The 19,068-nt window shown below is 45.3% G+C and overlaps 1 protein-coding gene across 8 annotated transcripts in view; it reads left to right on the forward strand.

The window, feature by feature from the left end:
• The window catches only part of LOC119011507 (disabled homolog 1-like), a 68,406-nt gene extending 50,544 nt beyond the window's left edge, over positions 1-17,862 (forward strand). For 7 of the 8 annotated variants that reach the window (XM_037084682.1, XM_037084680.1, XM_037084683.1 and 4 more), the window contains 12 exons: positions 90-188; positions 2,315-2,446; positions 4,012-4,131; positions 4,576-4,614; positions 7,144-7,209; positions 8,882-8,941; positions 11,028-11,075; positions 11,384-11,492; positions 12,348-12,995; positions 14,730-14,860; positions 15,350-15,456; positions 16,138-17,862. In XM_037084682.1, the coding sequence (XP_036940577.1) occupies positions 90-188; positions 2,315-2,446; positions 4,012-4,131; positions 4,576-4,614; positions 7,144-7,209; positions 8,882-8,941; positions 11,028-11,075; positions 11,384-11,492; positions 12,348-12,995; positions 14,730-14,860; positions 15,350-15,439 (1,542 nt within the window). In that variant the 3' untranslated portion in view covers positions 15,440-15,456; positions 16,138-17,862. The remainder of the gene's footprint in view (positions 1-89; positions 189-2,314; positions 2,447-4,011; positions 4,132-4,575; positions 4,615-7,143; positions 7,210-8,881; positions 8,942-11,027; positions 11,076-11,383; positions 11,493-12,347; positions 12,996-14,729; positions 14,861-15,349; positions 15,457-16,137) is intronic. The other variant, XM_037084688.1, reaches the window with a different exon arrangement.
• The last annotated feature ends 1,206 nt before the right edge of the window (positions 17,863-19,068 follow it).

Here is a 19,068-nt window from a genome sequence, read left to right on the forward strand (position 1 = left end):
GAGTCGGAAGAGAAGATGGCTCACCGTCTTTCCTGCTGAGCTCATATCCTTTCATCTCCTCATGTCATTTTTCCTTTAATCTCGCGCAGGGAATGGCTTCCTCGGCACGTTCCAAAGGGGAGCACAAGCAGCGAGTCTTCTTGACGGTCTCGTTCGGCGGGATCAAGATTTACTGCGAAAGATCAGGGGTGAGTAGCATGTCAGCGGAGTGGGGGCCCCGTGGCGGAGCTGCGCAGCGAGGCCCCTGCCAGCTGCCGCGCCGTGAACCTACAGTGTAGGACATCCAGAGGGCAGACGCTCGCACGGTTCAGTTCACAGCGACTGCCAGGGCCGCCATCTTGTAAGCCTGCCTGGCACGGGTTGACATATTGGTGCAACTGCAGTACCTGCGCACGGGGAGGATGATTCACAAAGGCTGCGCTGCAGTAAAATGTGTCGTTTTCATCACCGCGTTTGCAGAAGTTCCAAAGTGAAGCAGCGGTAACAAGCTTTCCACAGCACGGCTTGCCCTTTAGCTCATAAAAATTGAACTTGACAGCATTAAATTACAGGTCTTTTATTTGATAGTAAACCAGTAACCGGTTTAACACAAACCCCGGTAAGATGAGGGGGGAATGCTGCAGGACCTACTTAAGATCACTCAGGCCCTGTCTGCCTGCTAATGATAGCGTAGTGAGCAATGTTATGGTGATGTTATGAGACGGGCTGCTTCCACCTCCGTCCTGGCTTCCATCCCCCTGGCGGACTCAGAGGCCTGCTGCTCCATTACAGGATGATCGAGGGGCTCGGCTCTCCCCCCGTCCTGGGGCGTAGTGTTGGCTAGATAGGCCCACTCTGCTCATCAGCGCTAACCGATAATTAGCACTCAGTTCCACCCCTTAATGATCATTGCCGCTAATGCTAATTACACCGCGGCTCCACCTCAGCTGTCGTTAGCGCTAAAATGATAATTATGCAACGGCGCTCGTCCCGTGGCTGCCGACCCCCCGCCCCACCGCCGACTGTCTATTCCCCAAAAAACACCCATCTTTGATAATATCTCTTTCTAATATGACTGGTGGTGATGTGGCGGCATGTCTTTTTCCCCCCAGTAATGAAAAGGCACATTAAGCCTCCCGCCACCACCAGCCAGCACGCCGGCTCCTGACAAGCCCATTTGTTGTTTTGGAAACCCGTGCCCCTAATGCGCTTCATTTTATTTACTGATTACAGGCAGTAAATAACACTCCACTCTTAATATCCCTCTTGAATTATTACGGCGGAAATGGGGGATCGCTGCGGCGCAGGCGGCGTCAGCGAACATTTAGATGGAAATACTTTATGTAAAGCTGACGCGAGTCTCCGCTGAATCGAGCCGACCGGTCATATTAGTTTTGTACTTTACATTAATCCGAGGCGTTACTCGCGACGCTCCCCGCCGAACATCAGCTAATATTCAAATGAAAGCTCCTCCCCAGCGACTAAGCTTATCTCTGCTAATAGCGGAGCGGCAGGTGGGTGTGCCTGAGCGACAGCCGAATTACTCTCAGCGCCGAGTGTGTGTGTATGGGTTTGTGAGCTTTTTTGGGGTGTCTATTATGAATATTTCATACAGTCTGTTTCGAAAAAAAAAAAAATGTGGTTCTCCCCTCCTGTTTCTCAACCACCACCGTGGCCAAATTGGATTACAGCACAAAACATACAGGATAACGAATTCTATAGTAACTGTGGTATCCATACAGCACTGTGAAAAAGATTTGAACAGGCCGGGAATCTCTCCTCCCTCTGTCATAGACTTTAGCGTTCGCTCTGTGTTGGTTGGCTGTGTGTGCCTCAACAATATGCAAAGATGTTTAAAGTAGGTTTGCCCTACTTTTTCCTGCCAACACAGTGTACAGTGCTTGCACTTGTAAAACATCATATAAAAGAGGCAGACTTTCAAATTAGACGAGACGTTTTTTTTTTCCTTTAACCTTTAAAGGAATGCTATGCAGGACTTGCCAGCTGCCGCATGTAAACACACCGTTTTCGAGGTGCTGTGAGCGATTCTTGAGAAGGACGGTGCTCTGGTTGTCAGATGGCGACGCTGTGGGTCGTTGGCTCGCCGTCTCAAACTGAAGAAAGCCCCCAAAATAAGAAAATTAAGGATATAAATGAGCAAAAAAAGGCAAAGGGTGCATCATAAGTAATGATTTTGAGAGATTCTTTTTTGCTTTTAGGATAATCCTGCATAGTAAACCTTTAAGGAGGGCAAGACATACAGGATTATGTGGTTACCCTATTTCACATGGCCTACATTGTTTATCCTGTCACACTTTACATTTGTGCCGTGAAGGTGCTCCTACATCACCACTCAGTCCACGAGATCAGCTACATCGCCAAGGACACCAGGGACCACCGGGCCTTCGGCTATGTCTGCGGGAAGGAGGGCCACCACAGGTTTGTGGCCATCAAGACTGCGCAGTCAGTAAGTGCTTTTCCTCTCTCTGTCTCTTTCTCTCTCTGTCTCTCCGCTGTTTGTAAGTTTCTGTGGGCACGAGTTCAGTCCTTCACAGCAGCCTCTGCATAAGAAAATTCAAGGTCAACATGAGGCTCTTTCTGGATTTCTAGATGCCGTCGATATAATGGCGTCAAAAAGGTCTTAAAGCTGCAGTGAAAAAAAAGTGTTTTCACATCGCCGAGACCGAACTCCATGCAATGCAAGAGACTTAATAATGCAAGCTGTGGGGCTATGCAAGGCCTTCCTTGCGCTTGTTTTGATAAAAGATTTGAGACTTCGTGTTTTTCGCTGTCAAGCTAACGGGGAGTCAGGCCCTCATTTTAAAGTTTGCCCAAGTCTCTGCAGATGTGCACTATTTTGTTCGATCGTACGTCCTCAGCCGCCGCTTGCGATCTCCAGCGGATGCATAAGCAGCGGCTCAGCTGGTCAAAAAAGACTCTGCTGTGATGTGCATATGAGCTCAGTTCGGTCCGTTAAATAGTTTATAAATGACTGTGGTGCAGGAAACTACAGTAGGTTCATTTTTACTCCACAGTTTTTACACCCACCCAAAAACCAATACTGATGTACTACTATGTAGTCACTGCTAATGCTACTGTCTGTTACATCGTATTCAGGTCAAGCTTTTTATACAACAAGACAAAAGATGAACAGATGGATGCTAAATAAACAATCACGTATTGAATTGATTTCTGTTTGGTTATTGACGAGCACCAAACACATCACTCCCCACTCTCTGTTCAAAGTGGGTTGGCTGATTTAAATATATGATCTTGTGTGTGTGTGTGTGTGTGTGTGTGTGTGTGTGTGTGTGTGCGTGTGTGTTTATGATTACACAAATAATGAAATATTCATAAAGGAAATAAATAAAACACATTAAGGTCACTCCCCACTCTCTGCTGTTCTGAGCCTAGTGGGGAGTGACGAGGTCAAAGCCAGATGTCAAAAATCACACTATTTTACATTCACATAATATATTTTATGTGAGCTCACTCACTGAGATGACTATATCTATTCCTAATTACACATGTAATTTTTAAAAAAAACAAAACAAGACAGGGAATATATACATTACATAAAGATCACTCCCCATACTGAAAACATGTTGTTAGGATAACACATTAAGTCTTAAATCAACCTCAGAGTTCTGTTTAACAGTTAGCATTTGTTGTATTCGTAATGCTGTTAAAGCATTTGAGATCATTTAAAAGATGTACATAATCTACTTGTCCTTCTTTTCTTCTCTCACATCCTCAAATTGGATTTACCATTCTCCCCTCTTCCGCCTCTTGTTCCTGCTTGCCTGCCTACACATGTTCATCTTCCCATACGCTGCTCTTCATTGACCTGGATCTTATTGCCACACTCCTCCGCATCTTCTCTCTTCACCTCTCTTTTCTTTTTCTTTTTTTTTTGTCCTTTGTCCATTTGCTCTCCTTACTTACATCCCTCTCCTTTACTTCCAACTCTTAAATTTCTGCATCCTCTCCCCCCCCCACTGCTTCGTTCTCTCCACCGCCTCTCTCACGCAGGCGGAGCCCCTCATCATCGACCTGCGCGACCTCTTCACGCTCATCTACGACATTAAACAGCGGGAGGAGATGGAGAAGAAGGCCCAGAAGGACAAACAGTGCGAGCAGGCGGTCTACCAGGTAGGACACTCGCTGGCGCTTTTCCTGCCTTTCTTTTTTTTTCTCGGTTTAGTTTCCCCATTCGGAGGCGAGATCACGCGTTAAAACCCAGCCAGCGATTCATTCACACAGCAGAAGTCTTAGCACTTCGAAGTGCATCGCAGACTGCGTTTGTCCGCACCATTGATTCCTATGTTGAATATCTGAACAGAAATGCAACAGGTTTGAATGCAAATTTTTTTTTTGTTGTCTTTTTTTCTCAAGTCAGGTTTGTGTGTGACAGGAAATGTGTGAGTTGGTCGCGCTGTCAGGCTGCGATGATGCTTCCTCACATAGTGTTTATTTATTTATTTTTTTTCGGTGCTTCCTCCATTTTCTTTCTAATGACGCTGTGCATTCCCTGGACTGTCTTACTGATGAAAAAACAAAACTGTGTCATCTGCCTTCTGTCCCGCCATCACACAGACCATCCTGGAGGACGAAGTGGACGACCCAGTGTACCAGGTAGGTCTGTAGGACACAGAGACCCGAGACACACTGCTCACCCTTGATGCCTTTCCTAGCTTCACTGGTGCTGTTTTCACTCCTAAAGCTTGGAATCCAACCCCCCCCCCCACCCCAAAAAAACAACCAAAACAATGAATCCCTGATTTTAAATATCTCCTCCAGTCGCTGATCTGCTTGAATTAATGATCCATGATACCGCACCATTCCAGTAATACACGGTAGACCATCCTAGTGGACAGTTTTGTTCAACCATTCAGCTCCCATTTGCCAGTGCAGTGTTGTAAAACCATATTTTTTAAGTTGATCTGTGTCAGTGTTCTGATTTTCTTCCAAAGACACTATACCCCCCCCTTCCCCACCTACCCCCAACCCCCACCTGACCCTCACCCCCTACTGGTTGTTACCCCACCCCCTTTTTTGCCCTGTGCATTTATTTGGCTGAACATGATTATTTTTGTTTCATTTTTTTTTTTTTTTCTCTGTGTGTGCTCACACTGAATACAGACAACACTAACTCTTACTCTGAATGCTATGTTCAGTGGTACAGTACGTCCAGCCACCTCCCAGATCACCTCTGTTCTTTGCTCTTGAAGTGTGTTTTTTGCATAAAGTCATTCCATTTGCAGCTTTTTTTCGATTATGTTGATGTTGGTTGACAAAACTCCAGACTGTGGCCCAGAAGCCCGTTGGAAGTGCTTTGACATTTTGGGAAAATACACTTTGTCTCCACACTTCCTTGCCGAGGAGATCAATACCACTCTTGCGCCCGTGTGGTAACTGTGTAGCTGGAGCCGGCAGCGCAGCCGGCTTAGCTCAGTTTAAAGGTGGGAAACGAGGGGGAAACCACAAGTTTCTGTCCAAAGGAAGCAGAATCCTCCTTACCAGCACCTGCAACTCTCACCAGTCATTAGTATGTTAGATCTCGTTTGTGAAACCCAAGCAGTGTGCTCGAATGTATGTCATTTGATGTGTTGTTTCACCATTTTTACGCCACAATTAGCGTGTATATGTGCCGTTTTTGTTTTGTTCTTTGAAGCATGGGTAAAACTGCCCAGAACAGACGATTGACTTCATTTCAAGCCAATGGACGGGTTTGCCTTTCTGTTATTTATTCTGATTTATCACAGTCAAAGTCACAAATGCACCAAAAAGCAGCGAACGGTAGAAATCAGCGCGGTGGCCAGTGACAGTGTTTCTTTTGTGTGTCTCTGATCGCAGTCTCTCTTTCAAACTTAACGCAACTAAACGATGTTTGAGCGTCGCTTGAACATAGACGAGAGCCATGTCCACGCAGAACTTCCGGAACTTCCATGGAAGTCGTAGCACTCTTCCAGAAAAAGGAAGTATCTTGCTTATTGGATCTGGAGCCGATTAATCAAGACTCTGGCAGAGTTTTTTCAAACAGGAGTCAAAGCCAATTATGCCCATTAAAGTCCAGACCCAGATGTAAGTGTGTTCTTTGTCCAGTGTGAAAGAGGCTCAGCGTTACTGCCCTGCCTTGTCAATTGCTCACTAAAATACTGTTTGTTTGCTGGGGTTAGCTTAAGAGCAGCTGCTTTAACGTTGGATATAATACAGTGATTCTTCTACAGTGAACATCTAGAGGAAGATTTTGATAGTTCAGCATCAACATCAAGCCCGTCATTTCCTTTCAGACACTGAAGATGAAGGTAAAAACTGAAAACTGAGACTAATGGTAACTTCACATCCTCATCCAGCAGCGCTTGATAATCTTAAACTTGTCTGTTCACCCGTCTTTCATGTCACTGTTAAGTTTCATTTCACGTCATCTCGCTGTTTTGCAGCGACAAACAGGTCATGAACGAAAATGTTTCATCATTGTTCTAGATAAATGAACGCTGCTGAGCTGGAAGGCATGTTGTGTGGCGGTGAGGCGCATTGAGCCGAACTTTTTTCCAGTTTGCTTAGTCTTAATGCTTCGCTGAGCTCCTTTAGCTGCTGGCTTCACCTACACACTCACCACACAGATACGAGAGGGGCGTCAACGTGCTCGTCCCACTCTCGGCAAGAAAAGGAAATAAGCACGTTTCCCAAAATGTCAAACTCTTCCTTTTAATCTGAGAAGACATTTAATAACATCAACCTCAAGAGGAGATGCCGACCCATTCGGGGACTTGTTAGACCTGGATATCAGAGGTGGAGCATCACACAGCTGATGTTGAAGGGAGCCGTCTAGTTAAGTCCTCCACGTTGCTTTGAACTACTGCCTGACCTATTATACTTGTGCTCTTTCCTCCTCCCACCTCACTCTTTTTTTCTTTCTCTCCTCATCATCTCCCCCATTCCTCTTTTTTTCCCATGCCCCATCTTTTTTTCCTTACACCCTCCATATTCCCGATCTCACTCCACTCCCCACCCGACGCCACCCTCGCTCCCCTGTGCTCTCATTTACTCTCGTCATGTGTCACTCCCCTCCCTCCCATCGTGTCTCTCTCTTTTCTCTCTGTCCTCCCATCTCATGACTCTCTGCACCTCTTTGCCTTGCCCACTACTTCTGTTCTATAGTACATAGTGTTTGAGGCTGGACACGAACCCCTCCGTGGCCCCCAGTCAGAGGAGAGCGTTTATCAGGTACAAAGACAAGCATTGCCCCCCCTTTTTTTTCTCCTTCTTCATACCCTGTGATAGATGGTAATAGTAACAGTACTAACAACATGACTTTAAAGCACCTTGTGAGAAGCTACAAAGTGCAGTTTTCTTTTTTTTTTCTTCTTCTTTCTTTTTTTTGGGGAGAAAGGATTTTCTGGGGGATTCAGAAGTAGATCAAACCAAGGTTTCTGTTTCTTTAATGTGGCTGCAGATGAAGAGAACCAAATGATAGATGTGAGGTCTGTTGTAAAACGATTCAGTTCATGTTGAAGTTATACTCCGTGCGATTTCAGTCGGGGTTGAGCGAGTTTGCTTTTAACACGGCAAACACTCGAGCAGCTATTTCGCTCTGAGCAAAAAAACGCGAGCCGATCTGTTCGGTCAGAGCGCAACTATAAAACAACTATCGACATCTTCTTCCGATGAATGATTGCAGTCGCCGCTAAACTGGACTCTCGAATATTTTGTGTTTAGCGTTTTTCACAATAAAAGCACCCGTTTTTCACCAGCCAAACACTTTCGATGTAAAGCTTGTGTTATGCTCTATTCTCAGTACTTAATACACCTCCGATACCGTCTAGACAGCAAACACTAATCAGTGAGGCTGATAGAAACGTCACTAGATGAACGAAATTAGAAACTAAATTAAATGACATCAGTGCACATGCGTCCCTTCCTGTTGCTCCCTCGTGCCTCAGAAAATGGCAACACAAATGAAACTGAACTGTACAGTGAGGTGATCACATGATGTTGACACTGCATGGCTATTGCTGAAAGAAATACCACATGCAGTCATGATTGTGTTAAAGTAAATCAGCAGCAGCTTTGAAATAATAACTCACGCAGCATCTGAAACAGCTGCAGAGGAGTCAAGGTCAGCTGTAAAGACTGTATAGTTCAGCTAAAGCTGTTGTATCAGACTCCTTTTATATATCCAACACTTTGACCTTTTGGCTTTAGACCATTTGAAGGACCAGCTAGGACTCCAGGGACCTGTCGTATGGTTTAATCCTAACCCCCTCCCTCCCTTTCTCCCCCCTCTCCTCCTCCTCCTCTTTTTGCCTCTCTGTATCTTGCGTTCCTCTGAAGATGAAAGATGCAGAGAGAGATTAATCACTTGCCATGCCATTTGATCTCGGAATGAAACAAGATCAATAGACTTGGGGAAAACGTAACGGAAAGTTAACCAGTCGAGGGAGCGGTAGGAGGGAGGAGGTTAGGAGCAACGTATAGCTCGAAAAATAAAATGTGAGTGGGGAGGCCAGAGCGGCGGCGCTCCCCGGATCGTCAGATGAGCCAGTAGAGACGTACTGTTGCGGAATAACAATAGGCCCTCTTGATACTCGCCAAACGAGCACGCGCGATCCCCGAGCGTTGTTCGCAATCAATATTGATTTAAGTAGAATTGATTCCACAAATACAGCTGTAGGATTTGCATAATCCCATTGCTCTTAAAAGATAAAATTACATCTGGAAAAAAAACCCAAAATGGACTGAATCAAAACTGATGCAGGGAGCCTTTTTTTTTTTTCTTTCTTTCTTTTTCAATAGACATGTTTCAGCTCTTGTCAGCTCCTGTTTCTTAAGAAGCCACAAAGGAACAAAAGGTGTTGCTCTGTTACTTACGTTTGAATCGACCTCCAATCCAATGCAGGTCCCAACCAGTCAGCAGAAGGAAGGGATCTATGATGTCCCAAAACGCCATTTCATGACTGTAGGTGTTTTTTTATTTTAATTTTGTTTTATTATTTGTTTCTTTGCTCTTCTACTTGCAAACCTCTCTTTAACATCCTCTCGAAAGGAAGTGCCTCAAGCCCCCCTTGATTGCGTCCGTTTGTATTCAGCTTTAGCCGTGCAAGGCTCCGAGCCAACAGCGACAGGGAAATGCCTGCATCCGTTTTCCTTGATGATGATGATGATGATGATGATGATGATGATGATGATGATGATGAAATAAAGCTACATTGGTCATGCCCAGCCTGCTTGAAGAGATAAGACAAATTGATTGGTCAACCAAAGTCGGACATGTCAGCAATTTCACAGGACATTAGAGAGGCAGGCTTCCTTTTCCAAAATCCAGTCCTGTGCATGAGTCAGATGCATGTCGGGGTCGACTGGTACATCGGACGAGCAAAGGGGTGGCTGTTCCGTCTTCCTCGGAGGGTGACGACGAGAGGTTTGTAGGCAGGGTGGGTGCTGGGCACGAGCTGCATGCAGTGTAGTGGCGGCTGCATACGATCAAGGCCACCGAACACCCATAAAAAGCCAGTAAATTGATTTGATCGTACGACAGCGCAGAAAGCTTTTTTCATTGTTTTTTTTCTTTTTTTTAACTCCCACCCCCCCTCCCCCCTTTTTCATCAATCCGAAAATAAATTTCATCTCATCCTGGTAGGTTTTATGAGTTCTTCACCACCATTGCAGTGACCACGCTATTACATCTCTCAAATCGCTTGTAAAAGAAAAAAGAAAAGAATAAAAAAAAACATTCATTCAAGCCTATTCTGGCCAAACACTCGCCCAAGAGAGAATTTCCACGCAACTTCTGAAAACAGCCCTAGCAAAGTGCCTCCCTGCTCTTTTTCGCTGTTTGTGTGCTCGTCGCTCAGCATATCAAACAGATACACTGTTCCCGCCCCCCCCTTCGCTATCTCACCCGAACAGCCCATGCCAGTATAAGTAGCAGCGCTTCCATATCTCTTAAGTGTTACTGCTTGTCTGTTCATTCAGTTGGAGCTTTTTGAGAGCCTCGAGCTCCCCTGATGTGTGTCAGTGCCTGCAGGGAGAGACCTCTGTGTACAATGTTTACCTTTTTTTACTTTGATTTTTTTTTTTCTTTCTTCCTCCAAATTCTGACTCATTCTGTGCCCCTCAATGGTCCCAAAGTGCCGTGCAAACTGTGCGATTTCCGCCATGTACCTCCGCTTACCCGAGGAGGACACAAAGGCCCCCACCCCCACCCCCACCACCTCGTCCGCAGCAATGCCGATTTGCTGCGATTCCTCCCTTTTTTTTCTTTCTTTTTGTCTCAATACGTGTTTGTCCGTGTGTCTGTTTATTTACTGCATGGAGAGAGCAAAAAAAAAAAATCCTGTGTGTCCTGTTGTGTGTGTGTTTTTTTTGTGCTTTTCGTGGTGACTCATTGTGTGCTTGTGCATGGCCCCAGAGACATTTCACGCAACTTAGCCATCCCATAACCTCCTCCACGGCCGCGTCCCCCTTCTCCTTTGAGTAGCGCGGGCAGAGGACAGAGGGGACAAGTGCAGGGGTCACGTCTGCCTATAGGGTGAGGTGGCCTCATTGTCTCGGTTGGGTGGTTCCAGGAGCTTCTTCATTCATTCATTTTCGATGAAACAAACGCACCCCCCCCCTCTCCCGCGGATGCGTCCGCTCACAAGAGTGGAATCAGCATGATAAAAGCGGCCCGGGCTCTCACGGGGGGGACCCCTGTTGATTGGCAGACATGAGAATATCTAATCAGGGGCCTGTTTTATAGGACTGAATAGCCTTTTACCCGCTCAATTATTGCGAGCCATGAAAGATTCATTTTAGATCCATTTTCTGATAACGAAACCAGGGGATAGTTGTTTCTTGCCATCCGCAGCACAAAACTGCCTTTTGTTAGTAGATTTCACTCCCCGCTACCCACCCACCCATGCAACCACCATGCCCTATGCGGAGACAAATTCAAGGTTTCATGACTGTGCAAAAAAAAATCTCATTGTCGTGGTGTATCACTGGACTCTGTCTCTCTCTCTCTCTCTTTCTCTCGCTCTCTCATCCCTCGGTTCCACTCGCAGAATATCAACCACTTCGATCTTTTCGGCGACATGTCCACTCCTCCCTCGGTGAGTACGACCGCACCAAAATCAAAACTCCTGATTCTCTGAAAGTTAACAGAAATGCACAGAGAAAATGAAATATTTCATCTGTAATGTTTGGGCCTCTCATCAGGACAGTGGCACAGATCTAAATTATTAAGTTATTATTAATTAGTATCCGACAGCACTGCAGATTAAAGGTGAATGTGCAGCGCGGTGACTTTTTGGTGACTTTGATAGTGGTGACATCTGTCTGTGTATGTGTGTGTGTGTGTGTGTGTGTGTGTGTGTGTGTGTGTGTGTGTGTGTGTGCGCGTGTGCGTGCTGCCTCCCAGATGCCCCCATCACCTGCCAACACGCTGGACCCGAGCAGGAGCAGCCGCCAGCAGCAACACAATCCTGCTGAGATGTACGCCCCCTTCAGCCCCACCTCCGTGCCGTCAGGTAGCCGCCTACACTCGAACACTGCGTTACACCTCCACAGAACAAAACATCAAGACGGTGAAGTTTCTGGTGGAGACGTCTTTCTATGATGGCTAGATTTGTGGAAAAACCCTGCCAAGATGTGACAGGTTGTGGATTTATCTCAGTTTCTCTCCAAGGACCTCACATGGAGCAGCAGTGTGATTACGCCGGGACCCGCAGAGATACTTTTAAAGTGATGCTCCACTGGTGGTTTTTGCATATTTTAGCGGAACCGCTGACATTGTGGTTTTCCCAAGAACATTCAAGGAACGTCTCAGCATCAGTCGGCTTGCTGAAGAGCAAGCTTTTTTTTTGCTTAACTCACACGACGCTCTTCACAATGCGCCTTTTCGTGATAACTAAAATAAGAATGTAACAATATGTCACGATCTAAAGCACGTTTGGCAGTCTCTACTCTAATACATTTATTACACTACAAATACAAACACACATTTCGGTGTGTTTGAGCCATGTTTGAAACATTGGGGACAATTTAACTTCACAACTCAACCAAAAGTTAAGGAATGTCAGGTCTTCTTTTGGCATTGAAATGCAGAAATATTACATGTTATATCTCTGAATGAATTTTTGAAACTTGGATAAGCAAGTTTGGTCATGAAATGGAAGCCTGTGGCTGTTTGGAGAACAGGCAGTCAGTATAAAAATATATGATGTTCCCGGATTAAAACAGTTATTTTAATCCAGGAACTTTTTGGATAATATAAGTGTATTGAACTGTATTGAATCACAGAAAAGTTAAAGCTCATAATACCAATAATAATGTCCTCTTCCTTGTCCTGTTTTGATACCCTCCTCCTGTTGTCCCCGCTCCAGGTTATATGACCATGGGTCCAGTGCAGGCGGCCCAGTGGGCGCAGCAGCCGTTTTCGGCCCAGGCTCAGACTCTGGCCTTCCCCGTGCAGGGGCCCCTCCAGGTGGCTCAGGTCCTCCCCGGTGGTCAGCCGGTCATCTGGAGCGGGGCCAACATTTTCCCTGCCACTCAACAGCAATGGGCGGCCATGGCGGCCTACATGCCAGCCCAGACCGTTGGCGTGGGGGGGCACGCCATACCAGCTGCCATGCTCCAAGGCCTGGTACCCATTACCACCATGTGCCCCCAAGCCTGCGACCTATCAGCCCCCTCCTCCGCCATCACCAGCCCCCAGCACACGGCTGACCCCGCCCTGCTGCAGAGGCAGCTGAGCCTGGGGAAGGACGGCCTCGGCATGGACTCGGATGCAGGCGAAGGCCCGTCTACGTCAGGAGTGGGAGCAGCAGGTGTGGGGCACGGCGTGGCGTCGGCAGCGGTGAGCAGGTGTGGGACCCCAGGCCTCATGAGTGTACCGGACACTCTGGTCTGCAGTCAGCTGCTGCCGCCTTCAGCTGCTGCCACCCAGGAAGAGGAAGGGAGCTGTAGTGACCTTGATCTCTCTAGGATGACCTTGAGCCCAGGAACATCCACATCACCGTCGACTGAATCTCGTAAGTCTTCTGAATTATTGTCCACATGTATAATGGATGCAGCTCACCCAACCTTCACCTGTACTTCAGTGTAATAAATCTGTTTTATCAGCGTCTACAGTATCGTGGGTCTTAGTGACGGCAACGTCTGTCAGTCAGTCCACCACCCTGGTCCAAAACCACGCTATCTATCTATTGGATCCATTACTAAGAAATGTTTCATAGATGTTCATGGTCCCAGAGGATGAAGCCTACTGACTCTGATGATACTGATCCTCTGGTGTTTGATTTATAGCCAACATCTGATCAAATGTTTTACATGTCCAGTGAAATATCTCAGCATCTTCTCGATGTAATGGAAAAGAGTTTTGTAAACACATTCATGGTTCCCAGAGGATGTATCCTGCTGACTTTGCTGATCCCCTGTCTTTTCCTGATGTTCAGTGTTTGTGGTTTCAAATGAATTTCTCCACATCTGTTGCATGTAGTGCTGTAAAATGTAGTTGTGGCCCCTTCAGGATGAATTGTGACATCTCTGGTGATCTCCTGACGTCAAATACCTTCAAAACCAATGACATTCCTCAGCCTCGGCTTCATTTAGTTTTTAGTGCTGATAGCAATTGCTGTTGTGAGCATGTAAGCATGTTGATGTTAGCATGTAGCTCAAAGCTTGGCTGTGGTCTTGTTTAACTCAACAACACTGTGACCGGAAAAAACAGCAGTTTGTTTCCCACCGAAATGTGCATTGAATTTTGGAACATAACGAAATGTCATGGCAAGTTTTATTTATAAAGTCCAATATAACAAGTTCGCCTCAAGGGGCTTTACATTGTGTACACAATATAACTCACTCTGTGTCTAGAACCTCAGATTAGATCAAGAAACACCTAAAACACAGAATAAAATGGGAAAATCCTCAGGAAGAGCAACAGGGGACAGATCTCTCTACCACGAAGGAGAGACGTGCAGTAGATTGTGTGTGTGCTGATTACAGTATGAACAAACCGGGTGGCAAAACGATACACTGTAAACTGTTAAGAGTTAACCAATTACCTCAGAATTACCAAGTAAAGTAGACTGTGAAATTAAAGTTGCACGAGCTCAAAGATTCAAACAACTAAACATTATTAGTCTAATGTACTTGGTAACTTTGAGTTCATCTGTTTCCTCGATTTTCTTTCTGTAAAGTCACTTTTGTCAGATTTCACAGTGTAGATTGAGTGTAAACATATAGGACTGTGGATCCAAAGAGGAACACACGACAGGCAAACATCCAACATCCATCGATTGCCTGACACTTACAGCAAATAGATGAGTTTGATGTTTGCATTTAAAGACCTCAACGCAGTCGAGACTGCCTGATGCTAGCCTGGAAGAAGGAGGCTCAGTAGGAAAAAGACCCTGCAGCCCACTGACATCTTCATAACTCTGGGGACAGAAAGGAGCCCCGCGCTCTGAGACCGGCGAGCACGGGATGGGATGTGAGGCTTGAGGAGATCAGACAGGTATGAAAGGGCGTAAGAAAGTTGTGCTTTATTCGCTATTATCCAGAGTACAGACTGTCAGCTGAAATCAAAAACAAAAGTGGAAGGGGACGACATGCAATAAAGGTCACGATCAAGATCTGAACGCACGACTTCTCGGTGTAGGTTATCCATGTTAGCGTCAGATTAGCATTCAACAGCAAACACTCCATGTTTTGGAAAGCGGTAGGTTGAAATCCCACTGAATGTTTCTTCTCCCCTCTGTTTGCAGCATCCACTCCAGCCCCTCAGCAGAGCTCGTCTTCAGACTGCCCCCCCTCCCAGGCCAGTGACCCCCCTACAGATCACTCGCCCGTAGACCCCGAGGGCAGCTCCGGCAACGCCAGGGAGGAGGAACAATCGGTGAGCTGCCCCCCCCCCGCCATCCCCACGGGTCGCATCCCAAGTCGATAACATTCATGGATCTGATCTAACAACTGACTGGCACGATGCTATAATCTATTACTGCCGTACGGGTGATCCGCTCTCGACTAAATCGCGTGTAATCGCAGCGGGTAGAGTGCCATGTGATTAAAAACGGGCCAAATGGGATTGATTTTTAGCCCCTTTTTTTTCAGAAAAATGTCAAGTCAATTAAACCTGAAAGGTCGAAAATGATTCGAGTGTCTTGATTAGATCATATATAATAAGGTGTGATTATGTTTCATGGTAATCAGAGTTGTTGGCATTTTCCCCAAGTTGTAGGAAATGTTACCTTTCAGATGGCTGGAGTGTAGTTGATTTTTCTGGCAAAATACACATTTTAAAGCTTCCTCTCTCTCTCTCTCTCTCTCTCTCTCTCTCTCTCTCTCTCTCTCTCTCTCTCTCTCTCTCTCTCTCTCTCTCTTTCAGGGCTCTGCTGTTGCAAGGTCGATCTCCCCGGTGTCCAGTGAAGCTCCTGATCCCCCACAGGATCAGACCTGTCCACAGGAAGACAGCTAGAGAACAACAGACACCGAGTGAGTATCTCACAGTGTCCTCCTCTTTTATTTGCCCTTGTTACTTAATTTGTGTATTTCTTCCCCTGCTCTTGTTACAGGGCACTGTGTAGCTGTGGAGAAGAAAGTCAAAACTCAGAATTTCAATTTTTAACAATACTGATACAAACTCCGAAATATGTATTTTTTTCCATGACTGAGTAAACAAGCTGTCCTCAGAGGAAAAACAAGGTCCCAGAACACTGTTCGAAGCTAGAAAGGTGGCGGAGTCCGCCACATATAAACAAAGTAAACTGTGTTGTCCTTTAAGGTCAGTTTGTTTATTCAGTTCAGTCAGTCATGAAAACAAAGAGACTTTGTTCATTCAGTTTGTTAAGGCATAAAAAAAAAAACAGTCCCTGAAGATCTTTCTCTGCAGTGACTAGACTACACAGTGCTCCTTTGCCGCCGTTGTGCAACCGTCTCTCATTTTTTTCACAACCCCCCTGTGTTTCCTTATATTTTCCTGTGTTAGTGTCTCCTTTTTCTCCTCACAGATCAGTGCGGTTTTTTTGCCAATTGGAGAAGAGCCTTGATTCAGTTCAGCCTTCCTGGCACAATGCCTCTCTGCGTCACCCACGAGAGGGACGGGGAAGGCACAATGTTGCCACCCGGTGGTCAGAGTTGTAACTTCAGCCTCCTAATGGTGTGTCTGTCTTTCAGGGGGGGATGGAAGCTCTCAAGGCCAAGACAGACGCTCATGAGAAAAGAGAAGGGGAGAGAGAGAGAGATGAGAGACTGTGATCAGCATCGTCGCCTCTCGCAGCTGGATTACACACACTCGTGCTGTTTTGTCAACCTTGAAAGGATATTTTGGCAGTTCTGTACCGAGCCGGATCTGTTTTCCTCCAGAGGCCACCTGTAACTGTACTGTACTCCTGAGTATGACAGCCAGACTTTGGCACTATCGTCCAATCAGATAACATTCAACCAGGAAGTGACCTTTTGATCTTTGAGCGAATCCTGCAAACAGGATGAGTTTGTGTCTGTGAGGAGACGTTACGAGGCCAACGCAAATTATTTTTTTTTTTTTCCGAGAGGAGCAGCGACCGGCTGCACGTGGTCGACCTTCGGTTCGTCGACGGCCACCAGCAAGAGACTGCGCACAGCAGATGGATTTGCCAAATGTTCTCATATAGTGTTGCTCCACCGATTCGTCCATTTTGCATGAACAGACTCGATGTGGATTCAGCGGACTCAGCTGTGAGCAAAACTGTTCTCTGCAGCTTCCTTCTAGGCCTGGAACAAATTGATTAAAAATTGTTGGGTTTTTTTTTCTTATTTTATAAGCTGTGAATTCTGTGTTGATGACACCGGGTCGTGAGAGATATCGAAGTGACTCCGAAGGGCATCAATGTCGAAATCAAAAATTTGCCAAACATCTATTTTGTAAATAAGAATCTTTCCAGTCCCCCGTACCTGAGCCTCTGTGCCATAAGTTAGCTCTCTGCCTCTTTGGATGCCAACTACCTGTGTTTTCTCTCAAGCAATGCCCTACCAGCACCTCCATCTTTGACGTCTGGATGTTTGTTTCGCTTTTGCTGCCATTTATTTTTCATTTTCTGAAAAAAAAAAATTAATAATAATAAAATAAAATTGTCTTTGTTTCCGTTCGGTCGGTGAGATATGAACTGTGAATCTGTGTTACATGGTCATTGAGAAATGAAGCCTGCTGTAGCTGTCTCACTCATCCTGAGCTCGACAGGCGAAAGGAACAAAGAGGGGTCGATGGTCGATAAGAGTAGAAAAATCCTACTGCTTCTTAAAGGTTACAGACTTTTTTTTTTTTTTTTAGTGAATAGGAGGCAGATTTGACCCGCATCTCTTGGTTTTTAGGTATTTTCCAGCTGAGGTCGCATTGTTTACAACTTGCCTCTTTGGTTTTTCTTGAATAGATAAGCAGAATCCAACCCGCGCTGGTGTGACACGGCTTAACAACCACGAGCTCAGAGACAGTAGAGTGCATTTTTCTATGCCTTATCAGGTGGAATTTTTCTTTTTTTTTCTGTTGTCCAGTCACTGTTCTTCTTGTCAGGTCATTTGTATACAGTAAACAGGTCATTGTTGTAACGAAGCACTTGGGCATATTGTAGGTCTGCTCCACCAAATCGCAAAAAGGGTCAAAAAGAAAAGTGACGTTATATAACATGAACAATAGAGATATCACTATTAACTGCTAGACTTACAATAACAAACGGTAACCGTACCCCTGCTCGTGTAAGAAAAATGAGAAATAGTCCAAAATATTTTGTAAATTTTATTTATGGAATTAAGAATTGTTCTTGAAAAAGAGAAAAAAAAAAGAAGGACTTTTGTACGTCTATGACTTCCCCACACACTGTACCCATGCCACTGTTCAGTCACAAATAAAATATCATGTGATTCCCACTTCTCCGCTCAGCTCTCTTTTCTTTCTTTGACCTCACACCACTCGAGTTCCGGTGATCGGCCGTGAAGAGCTCTGAGGCAGCCAACAGAGGCTGCTCTCCTCACACAAACACTTCACAGATCCGCCATGCACTCAGTCACTGTGTCACGTGTCTACATATGACACAGTGACTGAAAGTATCACCAGTAAAAGTGCTTAAACAGAAAAAGGAACTATAATAAACACGATAAATGATTCGATTTGTAATACTCAACTTTATTTCATTTAGAGATTGCATTTAAATGTGGCTTAAGCTGAGCAAAGAAAGTCAAAGAAAAAACACACTGAGACACAGCGAGTGCAGCAAACAACACGGGACAAAACAACAGATTAAAAGATTAGTGGGCCAGAAAAGGGCAGTGAGTGAAAATGTTGATGCATCAGCGTATAAGCAGCGATTAGCTGGTCAGAGTGGAGCCAGATTTAACTGCTTTTTACACAGTTTGGTTTATTTTAGCGTTTCTCGACCGAGGGTTGCAAGATTAGTCTGGTTCATTATGAGACGGATAATGGGGTAGAACAGTAGAAGAAGCCACACCTATTTGTATTCGCTTCTGGACTTTAATGTTTGCTTTGATTGTGAGCTATTGGAAACTATGACCCCTGAGCCGCATCTCGTTCTTTTGATTAAACTAAAAAGCTTAAGCGGGATATCACATTTGTTGGACATGCTAACAACTCACAGACATCTGTTATTTATCATTGGTCACAAACCCAACAAGTTGAGAATGTCTTGTATTTTAATATCTAAAAATATATGTATGTTTAAAGGGTAACTCCACTCATTGCAGTGTGTTTACAGGTCTTGGGGAAAATTACTGCATACTGTGTGAAAAAGGAGTGTAAAGTCATTTGTGGCTCCACATGAAGCTGCGTGTAATCCAATGGATCGATTCCAGTGATGTCATTCAGTGGCCAAATTGCATTGTGGGCAATGTAGGCACCAGGCTCTTAAAAGTAGTCAACTGTTCTGGCATCGCACTCCTGCTGGAGTCATTATGGAGAGTTTAAAAACAAATCATCTCATTCGATGGAGCAGAATCAGAGATGTCACCTTTTTTATTCGGCACGTATTTTTTTCCTTATCAAAACCTGGTGCCTACATTACCCACAATGCAACTTACTGAATGACTTTTTTTTTTATCTATTTGTCGTTTTTATTTTAT

The sequence above is a fragment of the Acanthopagrus latus genome, chromosome 21 (genome assembly GCF_904848185.1).
Source record: "Acanthopagrus latus isolate v.2019 chromosome 21, fAcaLat1.1, whole genome shotgun sequence".
Taxonomy (NCBI): Eukaryota; Metazoa; Chordata; class Actinopteri; order Spariformes; family Sparidae; genus Acanthopagrus; species Acanthopagrus latus.